This window comes from Neoarius graeffei, chromosome 27, assembly GCF_027579695.1.
Source record: "Neoarius graeffei isolate fNeoGra1 chromosome 27, fNeoGra1.pri, whole genome shotgun sequence".
In the NCBI taxonomy this organism is placed as follows: domain Eukaryota; kingdom Metazoa; phylum Chordata; class Actinopteri; order Siluriformes; family Ariidae; genus Neoarius; species Neoarius graeffei.
The window spans coordinates 16,080,597-16,102,669 of record NC_083595.1 but is presented as its reverse complement, the minus strand read 5'-3'; the positions used below and the strand labels follow the sequence as shown (position 1 = coordinate 16,102,669).

General features: G+C 40.2%; 1 protein-coding gene across 1 annotated transcript; it reads left to right on the top strand.

The window, feature by feature from the left end:
- The first annotated feature begins 14,645 nt into the window (after window positions 1-14,645).
- dynlt3 (dynein light chain Tctex-type 3) lies at window positions 14,646-21,642 on the top strand. Its single transcript, XM_060911279.1, has 5 exons — window positions 14,646-14,771; window positions 17,196-17,237; window positions 17,371-17,494; window positions 17,593-17,670; window positions 21,198-21,642. Exons 1-5 carry the CDS (start codon window positions 14,745-14,747, stop codon window positions 21,266-21,268), a joined length of 342 nt encoding a protein of 113 aa, XP_060767262.1. The 5' UTR covers window positions 14,646-14,744; the 3' UTR covers window positions 21,269-21,642.
- The last annotated feature ends 431 nt before the right edge of the window (window positions 21,643-22,073 follow it).

Here is a 22,073-nt window from a genome sequence, read left to right as displayed (position 1 = left end):
CCTATAATTGGAGCACACTCTCCGGTCCCCTTTCTTAAAAAGAGGGGCCACCACCCCAGTCTGCCACTCCAGAGGCACTGTCCCCGACCGCCACACAATGTTGCAGAGGCATGTCAGCCAAGACAGCCCCACAACATCCAGAGACTTGAGATACTCAAGGCGGATCTCATCCACCCTCGGTGCCTTGCCACCGAGGAGCTTGCAAACCACCTCAGTGACTTCGGCGTGGGTAATGGATGAGTCCACCTCTGAGTCATCAGCCTCCACTTCCTCAATGGAAGATGTGATGGTGGGATTGAGGAGATCCTTGAAGTATTCCTTCCACCGCCCGACAATGTCCCCAGTCGAAATCAACAGCTCCCCACCTGCACTGTAAACAGTGTTGGCAGAGTACTGCTTCCCCCTCCTGAAGCGCTGGACAGTTTGCCAGAATTTCTTCGAGGCTGACCGACAGTCCTCCTCCATGGCCTCACCAAACTCCTCCCAATTCCGAGTTTTTGCCTCCACAACTGCCCGAGCTGCGGCACGCCTGGCCTGCCGATACCCGTCAACTGCCTCAGGAGTCCCGGAGGCCAACATGGCCCGATAAGACTCCTTCTTCAGCTTGACGGCATCCCTTACTTCCGGTGTCCACCACCAGGTTAGGGGATTGCTGCCACGACAGGCACCGGAGACCTTGCGGCCACGGCTCTGAACAGCCGCATCTACAATGGAGGTAGAGAACATGGTCCACTCAGACTCAATGTCCCCCACCTCCCTCGGAAGTTGCGAGAAGCTCTCCTGGAGGTGAGAGTTAAAGACCTCCCCGACAGAGTGCTCGGCCAGACATTCCCAGCAGACCCTCACCATACGTTTGGGCCTGCCAGGTCTGTCCGGCTTCCTCCTCCGCCAGTGGATCCAACTCACCACCAGATGGTGATCAGTTGACAGCTCAGCCCCTCTCTTCACCCGAGTGTCCAAGACATGGGGCCGGAGATCAGATGAAACGGCAACGAAGTCGATCATCGACCTCCGACCTAAGGTGTCCTAGTGCCACATGCACTTATGGACACCCCTATGCTCGAACATGGTGTTTGTTATGGACAAACCGTGACTAGCACAGAAATCCAATAACAAAACACCACTTGGGTTCAGATCGGGGAAGCTGTTCCTCCCAATCATGCCCCTCCAGGTGTCACAGTCATTGCCCACGTGAGCGTTGAAGTCCCCCAGTAGACCAATGGAGTCCCCCGTCTGAGCACTTCTCAGTACCTCTCCCAGGGACTCTAAGAAGGCCGGATACTCTATACTTCTATTCGGCCCGTAGGCACAAACAACAGCAAGAGCCCTCTCCCCAATCCGAAGGCACAGAGAGGCGACCCTCTCATTCACTGGGGTAAACTCCAACACATGGTGGCTGAGCTGGGGAGCTATAAGCAAGCCCACACCAGCCCGCCGCCGCTCACCATGGGTGACTCCAGAGAAGTGGAGAGTCCAGCCCCTCTCGAGGAGCTGGGTTTCGGAGCCCAAGCTGTGCATGGAGGTGAGCCCGACTATCTCTAGCCGGTACCTCTCAACCTCCCGCACAAGCTCAGGCTCTTTCCCCCTCAGCGAAGTGACATTCCATGTCCCAACAGCTAGCCGCTGTGTTCGGGGATCAGGTCGTTGAGGCCCCTGCTTTCGACTGCCGCCCAATCCAAACTGCACCGGCCCCCTATGGCTACCTCTGTGGGTGGTGAACCCACAGGAGGTCGGGCCCATGTCACCGCTTCGGGCTGAGCCCAGCCGGGCCCCGTGGGCAAAGGCCCGGCCACTAAGCGCTCGCATATGAGCTCCAACCCCGGGCCTGGCTCCAGGGTGGGGCTCCGGCTGTGCCATACCTGGCGACGTCACAGTCCTTGATCTTTTATTATGTTTTGGAATGGCCAAGTCAAAGTCCTGACCTTCATCCAATCGAAATGTTGTGGAAGGACCTGAAGCGAGCAGTTCATGTGAGGAAACCCACCAACATCCCAGAGTTGAAGCTGTTCTGTACAGAGGAATGGGCTAAAATTCCTCCAAGCCGGTGTGCAGGACTGATCAATAGTTTCCGGAAATGTTTAGCTACAGTTATTGCTGCACAAGGGGGTCACACCAGAAACTGAAAGCAAAGGTTCACATACTTTTGCCATTCACAGATATGTAATATTGGATCATTTTCCTCAATTAATAAATGACCAAGTATAATATTTTTGTCTCATTTGTTTAACTGGGTTCTTTTTATCTACTTTTAGGACTTGTGTGAAAATCTGATGATGTTTTAGATCATATTTATGCAGAAATATCGAAAAATTCTAAAGGGTTCACAAACTTTCAAGCACCACTGTATTTTCTGAATGGAATAGAAAAATCTGAATATTTCAAGCATGTAATTTTTTTATACACTAGGAATTTAATTCTGGTCTAATTCTGTTATGAATCGAAAAAATATATAAATTACAGCACTTATTTTTTCTTTTAAGTACTTCATCTAGGCAGCACGGTGGTGTAGTGGTTAGCACTCTCACCTCACAGCAAGAAGGTCTGGGTTCGAGCCTTGTGGCTGACGAAGGCCTTTCTGTGTGGAGTTTGCATGTTCTCCGCGTGTCCGCATGGGTTTCCTCCAGGTGCTCCGGTTTCCCCCACAGTCCAAAGACATGCAGGTTTGGTTAACTGGTGACTCTAAATTGACCGTAGGTGTAAATGGTTGTCTGTGTCTATGTGTCAGCCCTGTGATGACCTGGCGACTTGTCCAGGGTATACCCCGCCTTTCGCCCGTAGTCAGCTGGGATAGGCTCCAGCTTGCCTGCGACCCTGTAGAACAGGGTAAAGCGGCTAGAGATAATGAGATGAGATGAGTACTTCATCTACTTCAACAATGTTACACAAAGAGTGACACGTAACAGTTGTAAATGTCACTTAATTCCACAGGGTGTCGATAATGGTGGACACCAGTGAAAGTGATCACTATTATTGACACCTCACGTGACTTCTCAAATGTGCGTTTAGATACAAAATGGCAACTGTCAAATGAAAGAGTAAGAAACAAAGTAGGTTTTGACAAGGATGTCATGAAATATCGGTGAATTTGGTAACTAAAAACATGTCCATGATCTTCCCACCATGCTTACCTGCGATGATAACATCTGGGTTTTTCTCAAATTGCTGACTGTGCTTAAAAAAAAATCCATTTCAGGTAACAAGCTGTGTCATCAGATGACAAGACCAAAGGGTGAGGTGGGTCTTCTGGTTGATTAATTAACCAATAATAACTGTTGTAACTGAAACTCACTTTTGTAAAGTTGTTTTTTATTGCTAAATCTGAAAAGGTGTCGATAATTATGGACTGTCAATAATTGTAGCCGCCGCTCTATATCCGACAGACAAATTCAACAACAAACAAATAGAACAACCATTAAAGGCTTTTTGTTTTCTGAAAATATGACTGAAAGTATGGATTATTGAAAGTAACAAATGTTACACAATTAATTTTTTAATTACAGATCATTTTTAATTTCAAGTGTAATTATTTTCTGAACTCAGATAAATATGTTGAATGAAATAATAATTTTGTGAGGAATTTTAACGTTGTGACGTTTTCCTGATACAGTGGACACTGAATCACAGGCAGGCGGGATCAAGTTCACTTTTGGTTTTATTACAAAACCAGGAATCAAACAAAACATGCTTTTCAGCTGACCAAGGATTTTCAATGTCCCAAAGCACAGGCGTGACTTCAGCCAGGGTAAGATCCTCACTTTCTACTCCTCTCCCCCTTTTATCTGCTCCCTCTCACTGCACACAAACACACACCACATTACTTCACGACAGGTGCTTCCGCTTTGCCACTCACCTTCCCCAGCTTCACGCTTCATTTATAAACTGGTGCTTCACCACGCCCCCGCTGCCACAAATGTCCTGTCAAATTCAAGTTCTTCCAAATTACAGGTGCTGGTCATATAATTAGAATATCATGAAAAAGTTGATTTATTTTAGTAATTCCATTCAAAAAGTGAAACTTGTATATTATATTCATTCATTACACACAGACTGATATATTTCAAATGTTTATTTCTTTTAATTTTGATGATTATAACTGACTAATTAAAATCCCAAATTCAGTATCTCAGAAAATTAGAATATTACTTAAGACCAATACAAAAAAAGGATTTTTAGACATGTTGGCCAACTGAAAAGTATGAACATGAAAAGTATGAGCATGTACAGCACTCAATACTTAGTTGGGGCTCCTTTTGCCTGAATTACTGCAGCAATGCGGCGTGGCATGGAGTCGATCAGTCTGTGGCACTGCTCAGGTGTTATGAGAGCCCAGGTTGCCCTGATAGTGGCCTTCAGCTCTTCTGCATTGTTGGGTCTGGCGTATCGCATCTTCATCTTCACAATACCCCATAGATTTTTTATGGGGTTAAGGTCAGGCAAGTTTGCTGGCCAATTAAGAACAGGGATACCATGGTCCTTAAACCAGGTACTGGTACCTGTAGCTTTGGCACTGTGTGCAGGTGCCAAGTCCTGTTGGAAAATGAAATTTGCATCTCCATAAAGTTGGTTAGCAGCAGGAAGCATGAAGTGCTCTAAAACTTCCTGGTAGATGGCTGCGTTGACCTTGGACCTCAGAAAACACAGTGGACCAACACCAGCAGATGACATGGCACCCCAAACCATCACTGACTGCGGAAACTTTACACTGGACCTCAAGCAACGTGGATTCTGTGCCTCTCCTCTCTTCCTCCAGACTCTGGGACCTTGATTTCCAAACGAAATGCAAAATTTACTTTCATCAGAGAACATAACTTTGGACCACTCAGCAGCAGTCCAGTCCTTTTTGTCTTTAGCCCAGGCGAGACGCTTCTGACGCTGTCTCTTGTTCAAGAGTGGTTTGACACAAGGAATGCGACAGCTGAAACCCATGACTTGCATACGTCTGTGTGTGGTGGTTCTTGAAGTACTGACTCCAGTTGCAGTCCACTCTTTGTGAATCTCTCCCACATTTTTGAATGGGTTTTGTTTCACTATCCTCTCCAGGGTGCGGTTATCCCTATTGCTTGTACACTTTTTTTCTACCACATCTTTTCCTTCCCTTCGCCTCTCTATTAATGTGCTTGGACACAGAGCTCTGTGAACAGCCAGCCTCTTTAGCAATGACCTTTTGTGTCTTGCCCTCCTTGTGCAAGGTGTCAATGGTCGTCTTTTGGACAACTGTCAAGTCAGCAGTCTTCCCCATGATTGTGTAGCCTACAGAACTAGACTGAGAGACCATTTAAAGGCCTTTGCAGGTGTTTTGAGTTAATTAGCTGATTAGAGTGTGGCACCAGGTGTCTTCAATATTGAACCTTTTCACAATATTCTAATTTTCTGAGATACTGAATTTGGGGTTTTCATTAGTTGTTAGTTATCATCAAAATTAAAAGAAATAAACACTTGAAATATATCAGTCTGTGTGTAATGAATGAATATAATGTACAAGTTTCACTTTTTGAATGGAATTACTGAAATAAATCAGCTTTTTCATGATATTCTAATTATATGACCAGCACCTGTATTTTTCATGTCCAGGTTCATTGGTTTGCTTCCAAACTGGAAAGTTGAAAAATTGCACTCTATTTGCAATACGTTTTACAGGCCAGTCATGAGAATGGTTAGCAGTTGATCATGGAAAAAAAATACAATAAGTATTCACCATTCCACTGTGTTTTCAGTTGGATAAATAGAATATAAATATAACAAACACCGCCACAAAGCTACCTCCACGACTACCCTTGCTTTCGTGTCCTAAAATCCCATAATGCCTTGCATTGCTCACGTCGGCTGACGTCACAATCCCATTCTCTATAGACCCCTTGCACTGACATCATATTAATGTTTGCAACTGTCGCTACTCTATAGATGACTTGCAGCCACGTGATCAAAATGTGCTACGTCATGAGCGTCCGCCATGATGGTGGATATGGGTCTGTCTCAGAAACTGGGTACTGTGGGGGTACCCCACTAAATATACTCACAGTCAATAAACTATATGGTTTTGAATGGTGATGTTGGTTTTAATTTGAAATAAAATGATGAAAGAAATAATACAGATAAAACTAAATCTTTGATGTGAATACTTTATTCAGAATTTGGCAAAAATTCTGCAAATTTGTGGAAAAATGTCAGCTTGACCTGGGACATGATAAATGGTTGACTACATCGCATTCCCTTAAAAAGGTTGTAGTCCACTGAAAAGTCTTCAGTTATCACTAATTGTATTTTAAGTTGTAACTTTATACACCTAAGGATTGGTGCGCTCACAGAATAATCATAACCGTAATAAAACATCATGCAAAATATTTGATCACCGTTGTAACTCCATTTTCCGCATACCCAAAACCAATACGATCATGTGTTTTGATCTAAACGGAAAGCCTCAGGGTCAAGGTCACTACCTCACCAAAAGTAGTAACTTAAAATCACTACGCCACATAAAAATTTAGTTATAAATCTGCAATTTTGTTTTTTAAAACGAAAGCTGAAAGTTAGGTATAGAATATGTTTCTTACAGAATATGTTACAATGGTAGCTGGTCTTGTATGAATTTCTGAGCTATAAAATGAGTTATGGTCTATTTTTTACCGTAGCGTGTTTTGTGTGCGGGGAAGGACACGCGTTAATAATTTGCATGTGTAGAATGGAATTTTCCACTCCAACAGTTATTAGTTGATCGTGCTTCCATTTGCGGTCTGTGTTACACGAGTGATCTGTTTGGACGTTATCACTGAAAAGGTGAGTTTTGACAGTTTTATTGTGTTTTAGTCTTGCAGTATAAGGCAATAGAATGTTTCTTTTTCATCTTACTTTCATATTTCATAGTGTTTGCGTATTTTTGGCCAATATTTTGCATCCATGGTCAATTTAGATCAAACTTTTGATAGAATCTACGGCCAGTCATTTTGCCCCGCCCCCGCTCCATCCGGTGCGGTAGTGATGTCCTGTTGCTCGCGCGCCGCAGCAGAGACCCGCGCGACCTTCAGCCGGTACAGTCACTGTTCTTTTACCACCACCGTTATTCTCATCTTTCCGGTGTGTTCTTGATTTTTCCATTGTGTCCTATTGTCCTATTTCGTCATATCAAATACCCAAAATGTATCATATTATTCATATTTAAGTGAATAATCAATTCAGTCATCATAACTTGGCATTTTTAACCCAAGCAATCAAAAAGAGGAAATGTATTCAATATTTCACTCATCTGTGAAGGAGGAGCTTTAATTCTTCATGATGTATAGTTATTTTATATGTAAATCAATTTTACAAAAGCATTTGAATTGTAATAAAAAAAAATTTCCACAGTGGAGGCCAGATAAAGCAAGATACTATCTTTTATTCTTATTAAACATGACAAAAGAAACATTGAGTGTTTGGTGAATGCAAAAAAAAAAAAGTAAAATTAGAAAATTTATTTTTTGACCATAATGTCCCAAATGAGAGACTAGTTTCTGAGATGGACCCATATACAAAGTATCTATAGGATGGCAGCCGCTGAAAGCGTGTCTGTAAACAATGCTGAATTTTCTCAGTATTACCACGATTTGAACGGTCGAGTGAAGATTCAATACAAAGATATGTGTGGTTTTGACCCATATTATTTTTAAAAAGTCAGATTTTTCTGAGGATAAAATGCTTCTACTGACCGAGTACCCAGATATCACGTTCTATCTGGTTTGGCAGACTTTGTGGGTCGACAAATCTCAAATGAAGGCTTAAGTCCATGGAAGCCTATAACTTCTTTGTCTCTGGATGGGTAAATACCTTATTAATTAAACCAGTCAACAGTGACAAAGCAGTTGTACTTGCAAGGGTAAGTTGGCTTCTTTTGCATTTAGTTTACTTCTATGTGTAAACAACAGAAGAAGTGTGAAATTTTGACAAGTCTCTAGCTTTATGGCTTACATCACATTTCAATTTATTTCAAGTCAACCACTCAAATTATAACAATTTTATAATTATAAAATTATAACAATGACCAAGTGAACCATGACAAGAGAATGCTCATTTTATAGCAAGATTCTAGCAAGACGAAATAAAATTCTTCCATGATATTATTGAGAGAGCTTTTGAATCTCACCTGAGATAAAATGATTACTGCAAACGAGAGCTGTTTTGGTTTTAGCCTCTGTTACATCAGCCCTGCCGATGTTGTTCAGCCGTGCTCATCTCCTCTCCATACTAAGCCTCAGAGTTTCCTCGCCTTCTTTCTGAATCACGGACGGAATTCTAAAAAATCGGAACGTGCCACGGTCACGAGTACTGTTGTGACCACAATCATATACAGCACAAATATATGGCATAGCTAAAAGAACGCTTAAAGCAGCGGAAAAACAAAGTAAGTTACGCATGCGTGACTGTTTTGTATAGAATGTCGCTTGACCCCGCATTTGTATATCCACCAACATGGCCGACATCCGGGTTTCTATTTTGCTTTGACGTCACTTGCAAGCCAAGGATACCTGGGGGACAAATGAACTTCGTTTACATATTGTTCACATACTGAAGCCAAGCAGAATCTATATAATTATATCAGTGTTTTAGAGCTTTACCCTGTAACACTATTATAATTATTAGATCTAGGCCTGTAGATATGCACATTGAAACAGTTGAACCAAATCAGGACCTCTGGAAGTCAATCTTTGAAAAATCTAAAATGTTTTTTGTCCATGTGATATTGCCTGAGTGTGTTGGCAAACTATATTCCAGGCCCCAACCATCTCGGGTAAACAGTCGCCCAGATGAGAAACCATGTGATATATTGAGAGACGTTCCTCATGGATCTGGGTCAGACTCAGCTTCAAAACATAATCAGGGTCACAATCAACCAATTGTGTCCCAAATAATTTGCATTTGTAGACAGCCCCATCAACTGACTGATGACAGACTCCATCTATTGTAGCAATAAAAACTGTACATATCATTGGTTGCACCTGAAATTCTTGAATTTTAAGCAGATCCTGAGGTTCAAAACTGCCTGGTACTGTCTCGACTGTAGGAAAGGCTCTCAGTTAATTATAGTTAATATATATATTATCTAAGAAATGAACTAATGAAAACTGTGTTTTAGAAATGTATTTCTTTGTTTGAAATAACTGGAATTGTCAAATTTTGTGCACAAGTGCACTATGATAATAATATGCTCACATCTGAAGGAGAAGAGCAACTTTATTCATCACACATACACTTATGAAATTCCTCTCTGCATTTGACCCATCTGAAGCATTGAATACACACATGCACACACCCTTGAGCAATGGAGCACACACACATACCCAGAGCAGTGGGCAGCCATGCTAACAGCACCCAGGGAGCAGTTGGGGGTTAGGTGCCTCGCTCAGGGGCACTGCACCCGAAGGCACCCCATGTTAACCTAACTGCATGTCTTTGAATTGTGAGGGAAACCAGAGCACACTGAGGAAACCCACGCAGACACGGGGAGAACATACAAACTCTACACAGAAAGGCCCCCCGTTGGCCACTGGGCTTGAACCCAGAACCTTCTTGCTGTCAGGCGACCACTACACCACCGTGCTGCCCAAAAAATAGAACTTACTTAAACAGAACTTATTATTTATATCATAAAAATTATTCAACTCTCACATACTGCACTGTGTTTTCCTTGTGAATTTTATTTAATTGAAAGGCAGTACACACTGCAAAAAAATAAAAATCTTAGGAAGTTTGTCTATTTTCAAGTCAAAACATCTAGCCACCCATATTATAAGACATAATTGCCCAACAAGCAAAACCTCATTTAGCTAGAAAGGCTAGTTTTTAGACAGTCCATCTTGAAAATCTTGTAGAGACAAAATGTCTTGAAAAAGTCTTATTTGGAGCACGTTTGAAAATAAAAGTTTTTTTAAAACAAGTAAGTACATTTTGGACATTTGTCAAATGCGGTTCATCTTGTTTCAAGAAAAAAAAAAGTATGCTTGTTTTGGGAATAAATTAACTTTACTGAAATCTTTGAATCTAGTGCCCCCAAAATGCATTGTTGCTTTGGCGTTGTGTAAGCACTGTAAGTCAAAATGCATAGACGTTTGGTCACCTTGCATATCTTTAGTTTACTGCGACTGTTTACTCAGTCATTCAGATTGAGCTCCTTCTAGATGTTGTACATACTCTAGACCAGACAAGTGCCTTCAAAAAGTTTGAGTAAGTGGAGGGCATTTTAGTGAGGTCTCTTTGGAATGCTGTGAGTTAAGTTCAATGTTTTTTGTTTGTTTTTTGTGCCTGATCTTGTAAACCCCTCGTACACATGAATAGTCAGTGCCCCCAAAATGCACTGTTGCTTTGGCGTTGTGTAAGCACAATGCGTAGACTTCTTTTATTTAATTTAATTTTTTTTTTTTTGGTGCCTGAGGTCCTGGGGAAGTGGAATCTTATGAGATGTTTTAATGTTTGAATGTTGAAATTGGAAAAAAAAAATTGTTGCAATGCTACACGTGTCGTCAACTTGATTCAAGATAGTCTCTGGTCTCATATCTAGAGTATTTTACTAATTAAAGGTCACAAAAGGAGAATCTTTTAAGCTAGCAATGCTTAGTTGTAGAATTTAACAATCCTAATATTAGTATATTTATCTTAAATTCAGTTTTTACTGCTAAGACTGTGTCATGAATTTAAGTGAAATACCCTTAAAATGAAATAAATAAAAATGACTTGAATGGGGGCGTCGTGGATAAGGCGCCATACCATAAATTCGGGGACCCGGGTTCGATTCTGACCCGAGGTCATTTCCCAATCCCTCCCCATCTCTCTCCTGCTCATTTCCTGTCTCTACACTGTCCTATCCAATAAAGGTGGAAAAGGCCCCCCCAAAAAATCTTTAAAAACAAATGACTTGAATGGCTAAATGTAAGAAGTACGATCTTGTTATAAGAACTATTTTGATTATTTTGAGTTAATCAGATCTTGCATAATAAGTTCCCCAATCTTATTTTGGAATTATTTCATCTAAAAACAGGTTAGATTTTTCATCTTACTTTAAGAAATCTTACCAAGTCAAATTTGACTAGTTCCATTGGCAGATTTTTTTTTCACCTGATTCAAGCAAATATGCTTTGTTTTAATCTTTTATTTCTTATTTTTGAAAGGCCATTTTTTGCAGTGCAGAGTCACATAAATTTGTTAAGCAACAGCACACAGTGACAATTTTATCGCTAGCTGGGATTTCATTTCCTGATGTCAACAGGTGGGCAACGTACCAGACAATATGGTGAACTTATTTCACACCAATCCAATTACTCTCTCTACATGTATGCAAATATGTTCAATGTTCCTTGTGCTTTCAACATCAAGTGCAGATAGCTGAGATTTCCCCTTGTGAAAGCTGGAATTTTCACTTGTGCACATTTGAACCCCATACTATCTGCAATATCAAAACCCCTGTCTGCCAAGACTAAATCCCCAAGTAAAGTTGGTCTAACAGACCACTAATTTCTGTTATGTGTTTATCACTTGTACACCCAGTCCAGCCCAGCCCTTCAGTAAAAATGAAACTGATCCCTATGGTGTGATACCAACAAGGTATTTTATTGTATTGTGATGTTTATATGATGACCAAGTTTTGGCACGTGCTGTTAAATTTGATGGTCTTTATAATAACACAGATTTTAACTGCAAAATATTTTCTGAAATCCATATAGTAGGCATAGATAGTTGTAGTTGCTCTCTCTCAGGCCAGTAGATAAAGCTAATAAAGCCATCTCTGATACTAGTATTGTCATACTTTAGATTGATCTTGGTCTCGAGATCAGTCTCGACCACTTTTTGAAGATCTCAGTCTCGTCTCAGAATTGATCATGTTTTTACTCGGTCTTGTCTCAGTCTCAAACATAGAAGACTCTGGATTTTATTTCAAGACCGGTCAAGACCACAACTGCGAGGATTTCACTAAATTGCCTTTGCATTATCTGTTATTTATTAACACCGTTGCTGTGATTGGATGTAAAATTTCTTGCTTCAAATGCAACCAATAACGTGAATCATTGCTAATTGGAAATTTTTTCTTCCTGTTAATGGCTGTCACCCCTCCCCTCCCCACCCCCCTTCACACACACTGGTCTGGTCCTGGTCTTAACTTGGTCTTGCCCTGCCTCGGTCTTGGTCTTGATTTGATCTCAACCCCTCAAAGTCTTGGTCTTGTCTTGGTCTTGACACTTTGGACTTGGTCTTGGTTTAGGTGGTCTTGACTACAATACAATGGGATACAGTACATGAATCATCATTACAAAAGCCCTTGAAACAATAGCTTGTGATACAGCAAATCTATAACCTATGTCTTGGACTGGGGAATTGTGTCTAAGTTTCATTAGAACTAAGACTACTTTCTGAAATTTACTGAGTATTGATCTTGAACTTCCTGAAATGAGATCTGAAACCAATCCAAACAAAACCACCAATGTTTTAAAACCAGGAAGTCTAGTGTAACAGTTCACTTTCGCATGATCATCTTGAAAGGAGTCCAGTGTTATCTGGGAATTCTGAAGCCTAGATTTCAGATCCAAAGTTTCAGTAATTAGTCTTTGACATTCAACACTAGTTTTTTTTTTTTACCCATCTCAGAGTCACATTCAGAGTTTTGGTCATGTTCAGTCTCTTCAACAACATTCAAAGCTGTTTCTCTTGATGTACTTGGTGTGGGTTCTGTGTCAGCAAGTTGTTCATTCTGTTCAATTTCCTGAACACTCACTGACGACTCAAAAAGTGCATTGGCTGCATCATACTGGTCCTTATTAGACTTTCTGGCTTTAGCCCATTTTGATTCCAGTTGCTTTGGGGTTTTGACTGGCACTCTCTGTACTCAGTAGGAACAGAACTGGTCAAAGCAGGGAGTTCAAATACCTGGGGTCAACTGTACAAAATAATGGAGAGTATTGCTTCACAAATAAAAATAGGTACCCTATGGGTACATGTGGCTACTGCTTATAAATAAAATTGTTTTCTGATACCATGCCCATACAGTAAATATAGCATATATATTTACTCTATGAGGCAGTAGCCACAAAAATGAAGCGTAATCCAAAAATGAACAATTTAAAAATCACAGAAGTAAAATATACCAAGTGTCTGTACTTTATATTATTCTACCTCTTACAGTTTTCGAAACTGAAACCTCTGAACCGAGGCTGACATACACACGCTGTCGCCATGACCCAAACTCTTATTTCCCGGAAAAGGCCCGGTGCTAGAGCTCAGTGGTCTCGATACTCTTTTCGACAACTTCCTGTAACAATTCAGAAATGCGTCACATCTACATCACACATGGGACCACTGGCCAAAGAAAGCAAGGAAAGGTGGACAACCTGGAGTATATTTTAAAATAGGAATGCACTTTCCCTCGGTAATAAGCATAAACTTGTCTGAAAGCGATTTCTTTAGGCTAGTCCATTTATTTTGAATGGTGAACCGAATTGTATACACTCACGGGCCATTTTAATATAGGAACACCTGTATGCATATGCGCAGTGTGCTATTGTTACATTCATTCTTGCATTCTAACAACACGATGACATAGTGGCTACTGCCTCACAGAGGCAGTAGCCACAAAAACAAACACAGTCTTTGTCTGATTCAACAGAGATAATAAATTATATGACAAAGTCCCCCTGGATGAGTAAATAATCAATAATCTGCTACAATGTTAGTGAGCAATAAATAATAAATCTAGATTACAGTGAAAACACTGACCGGGCAGGCAGTGTTTACACAATATTACAGGATATGATTACACATTTTGCTGCTTAGTTGTTTATTTAATATCACGAATGAAATGGTCTGAGCAGACTCTACTCTCTTAGACACTTAGACAACCTTTATTGTCATTCAGTATGCAACACGTGTCCACCGAATGAAATTTCGTTGCAATTTGGCTCAGCACAGAATTAAATATGAAGTGTATTAAATTATGCAGCAGCAAAAATATTATAAAGTGCAATAGTATAAAGTGACCTGTGGAATTAGGAATGTTCAGGTATAAATAGGAGTTTAGATGGCTGATAGTTTTTTGTTTGTTTTTTAATCCTTGCAATCTTCATGCTCTTGAATTGCGAGAATGCAGTGAAAGCTATGACTAACTGGAACATTGCACCTTTTATTGCAGCCATGAATGCAGCAGGTATGTATCATTGTTGGCTTTAAAGCTTTAACTTTGGACTAGTTTAATTTTAAGGCTTTAAAATTTTATACGTATGTGTTAACAAAGCTTGCTCAATGAACCACACCACACCTCACTGCTTAACCCCAGTAATAGTGGACCCTGGAGAATTGCTAGCTTTGTGACATCATGTGAAAACGATCCATTGCCAACTTAGCCTGGGCAGGAAGGCCCGCCCAAACTAGCTAGTTGATTGACAGCTTGGACACTCAAGCAAAAGAAAAATCAATCGGGGAAAAACAAAAGCAAGAAAGAAAAAATAATTTTTAAAAATTATTTTAAAAATGTATTCTTTTTAGGCACACCTGTGACTCCATACACCTGTGCTGTTATAGGAAAATAATACCACAACACGTTTGCTGTAATTGTGGATGACTGTCGCTCGATGGCGCTGCACCAAAACGTCGTGAACCATACAGTGAACTCTGCGCATGCGCGCTATTTCACGCATGCGCATTGCATCTTGCCACCTGGGTGCAGAATCGGGCAGTGACTCGAAAGCTTTTGTTGTGTTCGTGCTTTACTTTTTTTTTTACACAGAGAAATAATGGAGGACTTTAATTCCGGAGAAGAGGTAAACTTGTGGAAATTTGTTGACTTATAGACGGAAAATAAGTTATATTTTATGTACGGAGACCGGTGAGATCGGAAACATGACGTCGGGCAGTTAAAATACATTATTAATCAACTAATAGGACGATATACGTTTAAGGAGTTAAAATGCATTTGTTATTGTACTACTTAAATGAGCAAAGCTGTTTATTGTGAACAATTCCGTTGCAGTTATGTAGAATGGAGATTTCCGGGTGTGGCTGAATGATGTTTCTGTGGAGAATGTTTGTTTATGTAAAGGTAGAGATGGGTGACTATCAACAAAGCTGTGACTGAAAATAGTGCCCTGTCCCCCTGGTCCCTGACCCATAGTGCATTCTGGGTGTTCATCAGAATCGGATTCAGAATCAGAATTGAGTTTATTGCCAAGTCCGTTCTCATATACAATACAGGGAATTTACTTTGGTGGTTGGTGCTTGAACAGTTAAGATAAAATAATTTGAAAAAAGACAAAAGTAATAATCTAAAGAAAATAAAGAAATAGAAGAATCCTAAAATATACACAGTTGAAAAATAAACACGTTTAAGGAGTATGTTCATGGGTTGGTTTGAAGTCCAGGTTCTCCAGTGTTTCCTAACCCTGTACCCCTATGGGGTGAGGAACAGGGTTCTCCACAATACGCCTGGCTTATAAAATGAGCAAAGTCCCTAATAAGTGCACGGTATTAATCATAGGGACAAACTTCAACATTATTCTCCCCCCCAAAAAAAAAAAAAGTTTAGGGGGGTATATATAGGACTCATCCTGTCTGTCCATGTGTCTTGTAAGCGCAACTACTCCTAAACGGTTTGATGGATTTTGATGAAATTTTACACAGTTGCAGTATACTGCCTGAAGATTTGCATGAAGGAAAATAGTTCCGGTCTGTTGTTTCAAAGGGGAGATAATTCAGCTTATTCTCTTACGTTGGGTGGTGTAGTGGTTAGCATGGTCGCCTCACAGCAAGAAGGTTCGGAGTTCGAACCCAGCGGCCTTTCTGTGTGGAGTTTGCATGTTCTCCCTGTGTCTGTGTGGGTTTCCTCCGGGTGCTCCGGTTTCCCTTACAATCCAAAGACATGCAGGTTAGGTTAATATGGGATGGCCTTGGGCTGAGGTGCCCTTGAGCAAGGCACCTAACTCCCAACTGCTCCCCGGGTGCTGTTAGCATGGCTGCCCACTGCTCTGAGTATGTGTGTGCGCTCATTGCTCACATGTGTGTTGAAAGGTTTCTTCACCTCTGGCCCTCACCATCTCGAGATCAGTCCCCTCGTGTCACCCAGACGTCTGGGGGTGAGTCTCAGAAAAAAGACAAGAACCCCACAAAGTAGTTCGCAATCTTTATTCGCAAGTCCCCTCTGAGACGAGAGTATACAGGGGTTTTATACGTGTGTATGTGAGTGAAACCTTGGATCAGTCATGACAATTTTTAACAAAGACTATGTTTAGTCTAACAAAGAAGTGTCTTCTCCACTGGACGAAGGTCAGGTTACACAGGAATAGTTTAAAATCACTGTTATAGTATATGTAATAGTCTAAAATAATAAAGGATCTTAAAAAGCTCTAAAATATTAAAATCATAAAGTCTTAACACCTTGTGCAGCAATAAGGCTAATATAAATCTATAAAACTAACATGAATCATTTAATGCAGCTTTAAATCTAACATTAAATCTAACATTCAATCATTTCAAATTCAACACTGAAGAGACTGGTTAAATCTAACAATCCTAAATCACGTGTAGCTATAAAACTAACTTAAATCATGACTTTAACTTTTAATCCCAAATACACGTTGGATATGTAGCTGTGTGTGGGTGTGTCTGACATCACTGCAGACCTTGGCGCTGTTCAGACTCAATAATCTGATCAATAATACATATTTCATATCAAAATAAGCAGAATGTTCTGATATGATAGCAATGTTCAGACAGAATGAAATTTTTAAACAATGTCTAGCTGAGACAGAAGGTCATTTTAACTGAACAGAATAACTCCTTACAATTTTGTCACAAAATAAATTACTGCCTTCTTGGTCAAGAATAAATACTTACAATTATTTATCCTTACAAAGGAATAAAACCTTACATGTGTGTGTTCACTGCTTCAGATGGGTTAAATGCAGAGAGGAAATTTCACAAGTATGTGATGAATAAAGTTGTGCTTTCTTTCTTTTTCTTTCCATATGGCAATATATGATGACAGGCTTATAAGCGGGGGGTATTCTATAGTGAGTTTACTCACAGTTCTAGTTTTTAAACATTCAGGTAGTTCTAATAGTGAATTCAGAAATGGATCAATATTACATGGCTAAAATGTTTGGAAGCTCTGAGTAAAGATGCAGAAATGATTGTACAGGAAAAGTGCAGCATTTTATTGACTTCTCCCTGTTTTTCTTTCTTTTATTTAGGTTGTATTCAGTCCCGATGATGCAAGTAACACAGTTAAAGAGGTAACTTGCATCAGCATCACAAAGGAAATTACATAACCAGGATAGGAAAAAGTGAATTTAATGTGTTGTCCCTGTTATGAGTTGATTGAACTGTGTGTGTGTGTGTGTGTGTGTGTGTGTGTGTGTTGGGCAGTGCATCGAGAGTGTAATTGGAGGTGAAGATTACAGACAAAACAAAGTGAACCAGTGGACAGCGAGCATTGTAGAGCACTCTCTCACTCAGCTGGTTAAACAGGGGAAAGCTTTTAAGTACATTGGTAATGTCATCATTTGTCTAAGAATAAAATGTAAAAAAATTTACTTATTCTAAACTGTGTATATCCATATCCTTATATGCATATATATTGTCATTTAGTTAACTGTGCTATAATGCAGAAGAGTGGTGCAGGACTCCATACGGCTAACTCCTGTTACTGGGACACCACCACTGACGGTAAGCGATGAGGCATGTTTAGGTTTGTGCTTAACCTTCTATGCACAAACTATGGAGAAATTTGTAACTGCATCAGACAGGAGTCAAAAATAATCAATGGCAGAGAGATTTGAGGCTGTGAAGTTTTTTTTTTTTTTTTTGAACAGCACAAAGTGTTTTATTCCTCTTATACCACAAGAAGTTTCCTGTGCTAACATTAAAAATAATAATAATGTGGTGATGTATTTTTTTATCAGTTTATAGCAACAGCATGTTTAATTTATATTTAAATTGACCTACGTTCAACTATTTGCCAGCTGTGCCTTTTTTCCAGATAAAGCAAAAAATATTTTTAAATATAAACCAATAAGAAGGAATTGTGTTTATACTACAGTATTGTTAAATTCTTTGGTGTGATTGGTCAGAAGGTGTTAATTAATTTTCTATAACAGTAGCTCTGATTGAAGTTCTGGGTGCAGGACATCAAAGGTTTATACTGTATAAATGGACTCATTACCTCTGCCAAGGAGGTTATGTTTTCGGTAGCGTTGGTTTGTTTGTTGGTTTGTCTGTTAGCAACATTACGGAAAAAGTTATGAACGGATTGCTCTGAAGTTTTTTCCAGAGGTGTGACTGGGCACAAGTAACAATCCATTAAATTTTGGCGGTGATCCGGATCACCGTCTGGATCCCGGAATTTTTTTAAAGGATTCTTGGCGGAGGTCTGTGCTCTCCGAGTGCTTTTCTAGTTCTAATATATTGTTGTTGCTATATACAACACATCATGCACAGGAGCTTGTATGAGCAGACACTCCACAAAAAAATTCGATTAACAAAGAAAATATATAGTCATTGATATGGTGAAGGCTTCAGTTAGTTTTTTTTTTTTTAAACATTTACGGAAGTCGTTTTCTAGTGTCTGTCTCATCAGTGAGTTTCCTCAGTGGGCTTGTTTTCAGGAGCGACTGCTGTCTCTTGCCTTTTTTTCCCTCCCCCTTAACATCCAGAGGGGGGAAAAAAAGAGAAGATGGTAATGGAGAAAAATAGTTGTTACCTCCGCCAAGGAAGTTGTGTTTTCGGTAGCGTTGGTTTGTCTGTTAGCAACATTACGGAAAAAAGTTATGAACGGATTGCTCTGAAGGTTTTTCCAGAGGTGTGACTGGGCACAAGTAACAATCCGTTAAATTTTGGCGGTGATCGGGATCACCGTCTGGATCCTGGAATTTTTTAAAGGATTCTTGGTGGAGGTCTGCGCTCTCCGAGTGCTTTTCTAGTTTTGCTGTTGTTACAAGCTAACCAGCGGCTGCTGGTGCTTAAAAAAAAAAAGGGGGGGGAGCACAGTATTGGGGCAGAGTTATTGTAGTTTTGACATTTTCATTAGTTTTTATTATTGTTTTTTTTTCATTTGTCTGGTTTTAGGAGTGCATAAGTAGTTTGTGTGGTTTTTATTTTTGAGGAATTAAGAGCTAGTTTTAATTTTTATTTAGTTTGTGTTAAGAAATATTCACATTATGAGGAAAGCCTTTATTTAAAGAAGCCAAGAAAGGTAAGACAAAAGAATGTATGCCATTAAATATGATCAACAAAATCTACATGATCATGTTCATCCATCCAGCTTGCAGCTCTGTTTGTCATAACAAGGGTGAGAGAAGCTTCGAGTGTAAGCCCGCCCCCGATCACCTATGTTGAAATTGGGCTGGTCTGGTCCAAGCTCCTTTATTCTCTTTTTTTTTTTTTCTTCTTCTTCCAGTATACACTGTATAAAAGGATATTTCTGTAAATAAATAACATTTTCTTTCTCCATGGGTCCACTTGAACTTGCTATCTTGTGAAAGCTCTGGTCTCACGAGCAGCAGTGAGTGACAGGTGCAAATCTGAAGGTCCGTAGAAAACTGTCCAATCACATGGGGGGGAACCCCAATTCCAATTGGCTGCTAATAAAAGAAGGCGTGTCTGGGCGCACTTTGCTGCCCCCCAGGCCAGGTTTTGAATCGGCCAATTTAAACGCATCCTCAGGCCACCTGCTCTCCAGAAATTTGTGTAGCCCACTGAGCTCTATATAAAACCTGGAGAGCTCATATGCTCGTCAGAGTGAAGCCATCTGGCCGACATCTTACCACTCGCATTGTGGAGCAGAATGGTCATTTAGACTACTGGAAGCTACACAAAACTGGACAAGTATGTAGTTGGTGAGAAGAATTGCAAGAAAAATGTCTGCATGTGCAGCAGTAAACTGTACAAACCGTAAAGTCATCAGTTATGGACAGACATTCACCTTCTGGTGATATTGATGGTGTACGTGATCATTTTTACACGTGTGCATAGTACCATTTGCATGGACCCCCTATAGCATTTTATGATGGTATGCAAGAGCGAAAGGAAAAAAAACCCAAACAAAATCTGTCTCGTCGTTTTGTCCGTTTTTGTTGCAAATCTGACATTGATATCTTGGATGAACACTGTGACTGTGCCAGATTTTCGATGGAAATATCCCAGACTAGATCAAAGCCAGAGTCTAGACATGTTTGATATTGAACGTGAGAGCTCAAGCTCAAAGTCTCAAATTCAAAAAGAAAAATGAACTGAGTAAATTAACCTCAGTAGCCTAAATAAAAGGAGGCTCCTAGCTGTAGGCAGAAATGGCAGTGAGGGATGCAAATAAAGAGATGTTATTGTTCTAGTTTGGTCAGTAGTTATTCCCATTCACCTAAAGTTGAGCACAAGATGTCAAGTGGTACACACAAGTGCCACATACCTGATGGGTATAGAAATTGCCCTGCAGTGACAACTGACTTGCCAAGTGATGCCATCCGTGGGCCATTTGAGTGGCTCTTCTGCATGCCACCTGGTGGTGTGCCATTGATCCTGTTGGATTCATCTGTCGCATTGCACGGAAAAGTGCCCTGCTACCAGCGCCTTATTGGTGATGTACTATTTAACCCATAGCTGGAACCCAGGGAGGTGCTACCACTCCAGGTCAGAGTGGACCTGGGAGCAATGGTGATTAAGGGTAACTCCTGAGACTCACCACCGGTTGCAGTTTAAATTCATACCCAGGACAACATAATCTGAGTAATTGGAAGGGGGTGGCACCCCCTATTGACCAGCCGCCACTAAAACTTGCTTGTTTTGTGGATGTTCCACACCATTAAAAGGATAAAAGAAATGTGCTGTTCTTTAATATAAATGACTTAATTTTTGTACGTGCTCTGGAATTATAGGTATTATATAAAACTCTGGGACGCTGTGTTACAGGAAAATAACCACTTCAGGCTGCTGACTAAGTGCGCTGCGTCAGAAAGCATCACACCAGCCTGCCACTGATAATTTTTACATTATCCTATTGGTTATAGGATTATTTTCCGATTATTCTTTACTTTCACACTTTGCTGAGGCTTTAGTGGTTCAGTATGTTGTGTTTTGTCATTGACATTAAATTTGCAAATGCAGTAATGTATACAAGTAACGCCACCTAATCCTGGATGAAACGTCGACATCTGTGCAGCTGGTGATGTTTATAATCGTGTCTTCTTTTTCTTTTTCTGTAGGAAGCTGCACAGTCAGATGGGAGAATCGCACCATGTATTGTGTTGTTAGTGTGTTTGCTGTTGCTTTGTGAATCAGGGCCATGCCATGAGTCCTCTCACTCAAACACACACTCTCACTCTCTCTCTCATTCACATGCACCAGGTGGCGCCATGAACTTATTTCAGTCGAATGATGCAGTGTGGTGTTGGGCTTAGGACTTTTGCGATTGAGTTCATCTGCCCTCAGTACTTTAATATTTTAACATTGCTGCTTGTGTTTGCCGTTCATCATTTTGAACTCTGAACTTTTTGTGTAGAAAGACTGCATAGTAAAGTAGTTATGTGTTTTGTTTGGGTTCAATTAAATGTTCAATGTTGTGTAATTGAGAACCTGATGCTTTATTTCCTTTTCCTTATACAGAAATAAATTCCTTAATAAAACATGAATACAAGGCAATGAATCAGATATTGATCTGATGCTCAATCATTGATCCTTTTTATTAAATTCACCAGTCCTTGTACACAGCCTATAGAAAGACCTACGGTGGTGCTTGAAAGTTTGTGAACCCTTTAGAATTTTCTATATTTCTGCATAAATATGACCTAAAACATCAGATTTTCACACAAGTCCTAAAAGTAGATAAAGAGAACCCAGTTAAACAAATGAGACAAAAATATTATACTTGGTCATTTATTTATTGAGGAAAATGATCCAAGATTACATATCTGAGAGTGGCAAAAGTATGTGAACCTCTAGAATTAGCAGTTAATTTGAAGGTGAAATTAGTCAGGTGTTCTCAATCAATGGGATGACAATCAGGTGTGAGTGGGCACCTGGTTTTATTTAAAGGACAAGGATCTATAATGCTGTGTTCACACTTATACTGGTACGAAAGT

What these genes read in the sequence shown, in the direction of transcription:
- dynlt3 (XM_060911279.1), top strand. Translation starts at nt 14,745, where the DNA reads ATGGAGGACTTTAATTCCGGAGAAGAG. An exon ending in ACTTTAATTCCGGAGAAGAG is followed by an intron (nt 14,772 to 17,195) that starts GTAAACTTGTGG and finishes TCTTTTATTTAG; the next exon opens with GTTGTATTCAGTCCCGATGA. An exon ending in CAAGTAACACAGTTAAAGAG is followed by an intron (nt 17,238 to 17,370) that starts GTAACTTGCATC and finishes TGTGTTGGGCAG; the next exon opens with TGCATCGAGAGTGTAATTGG.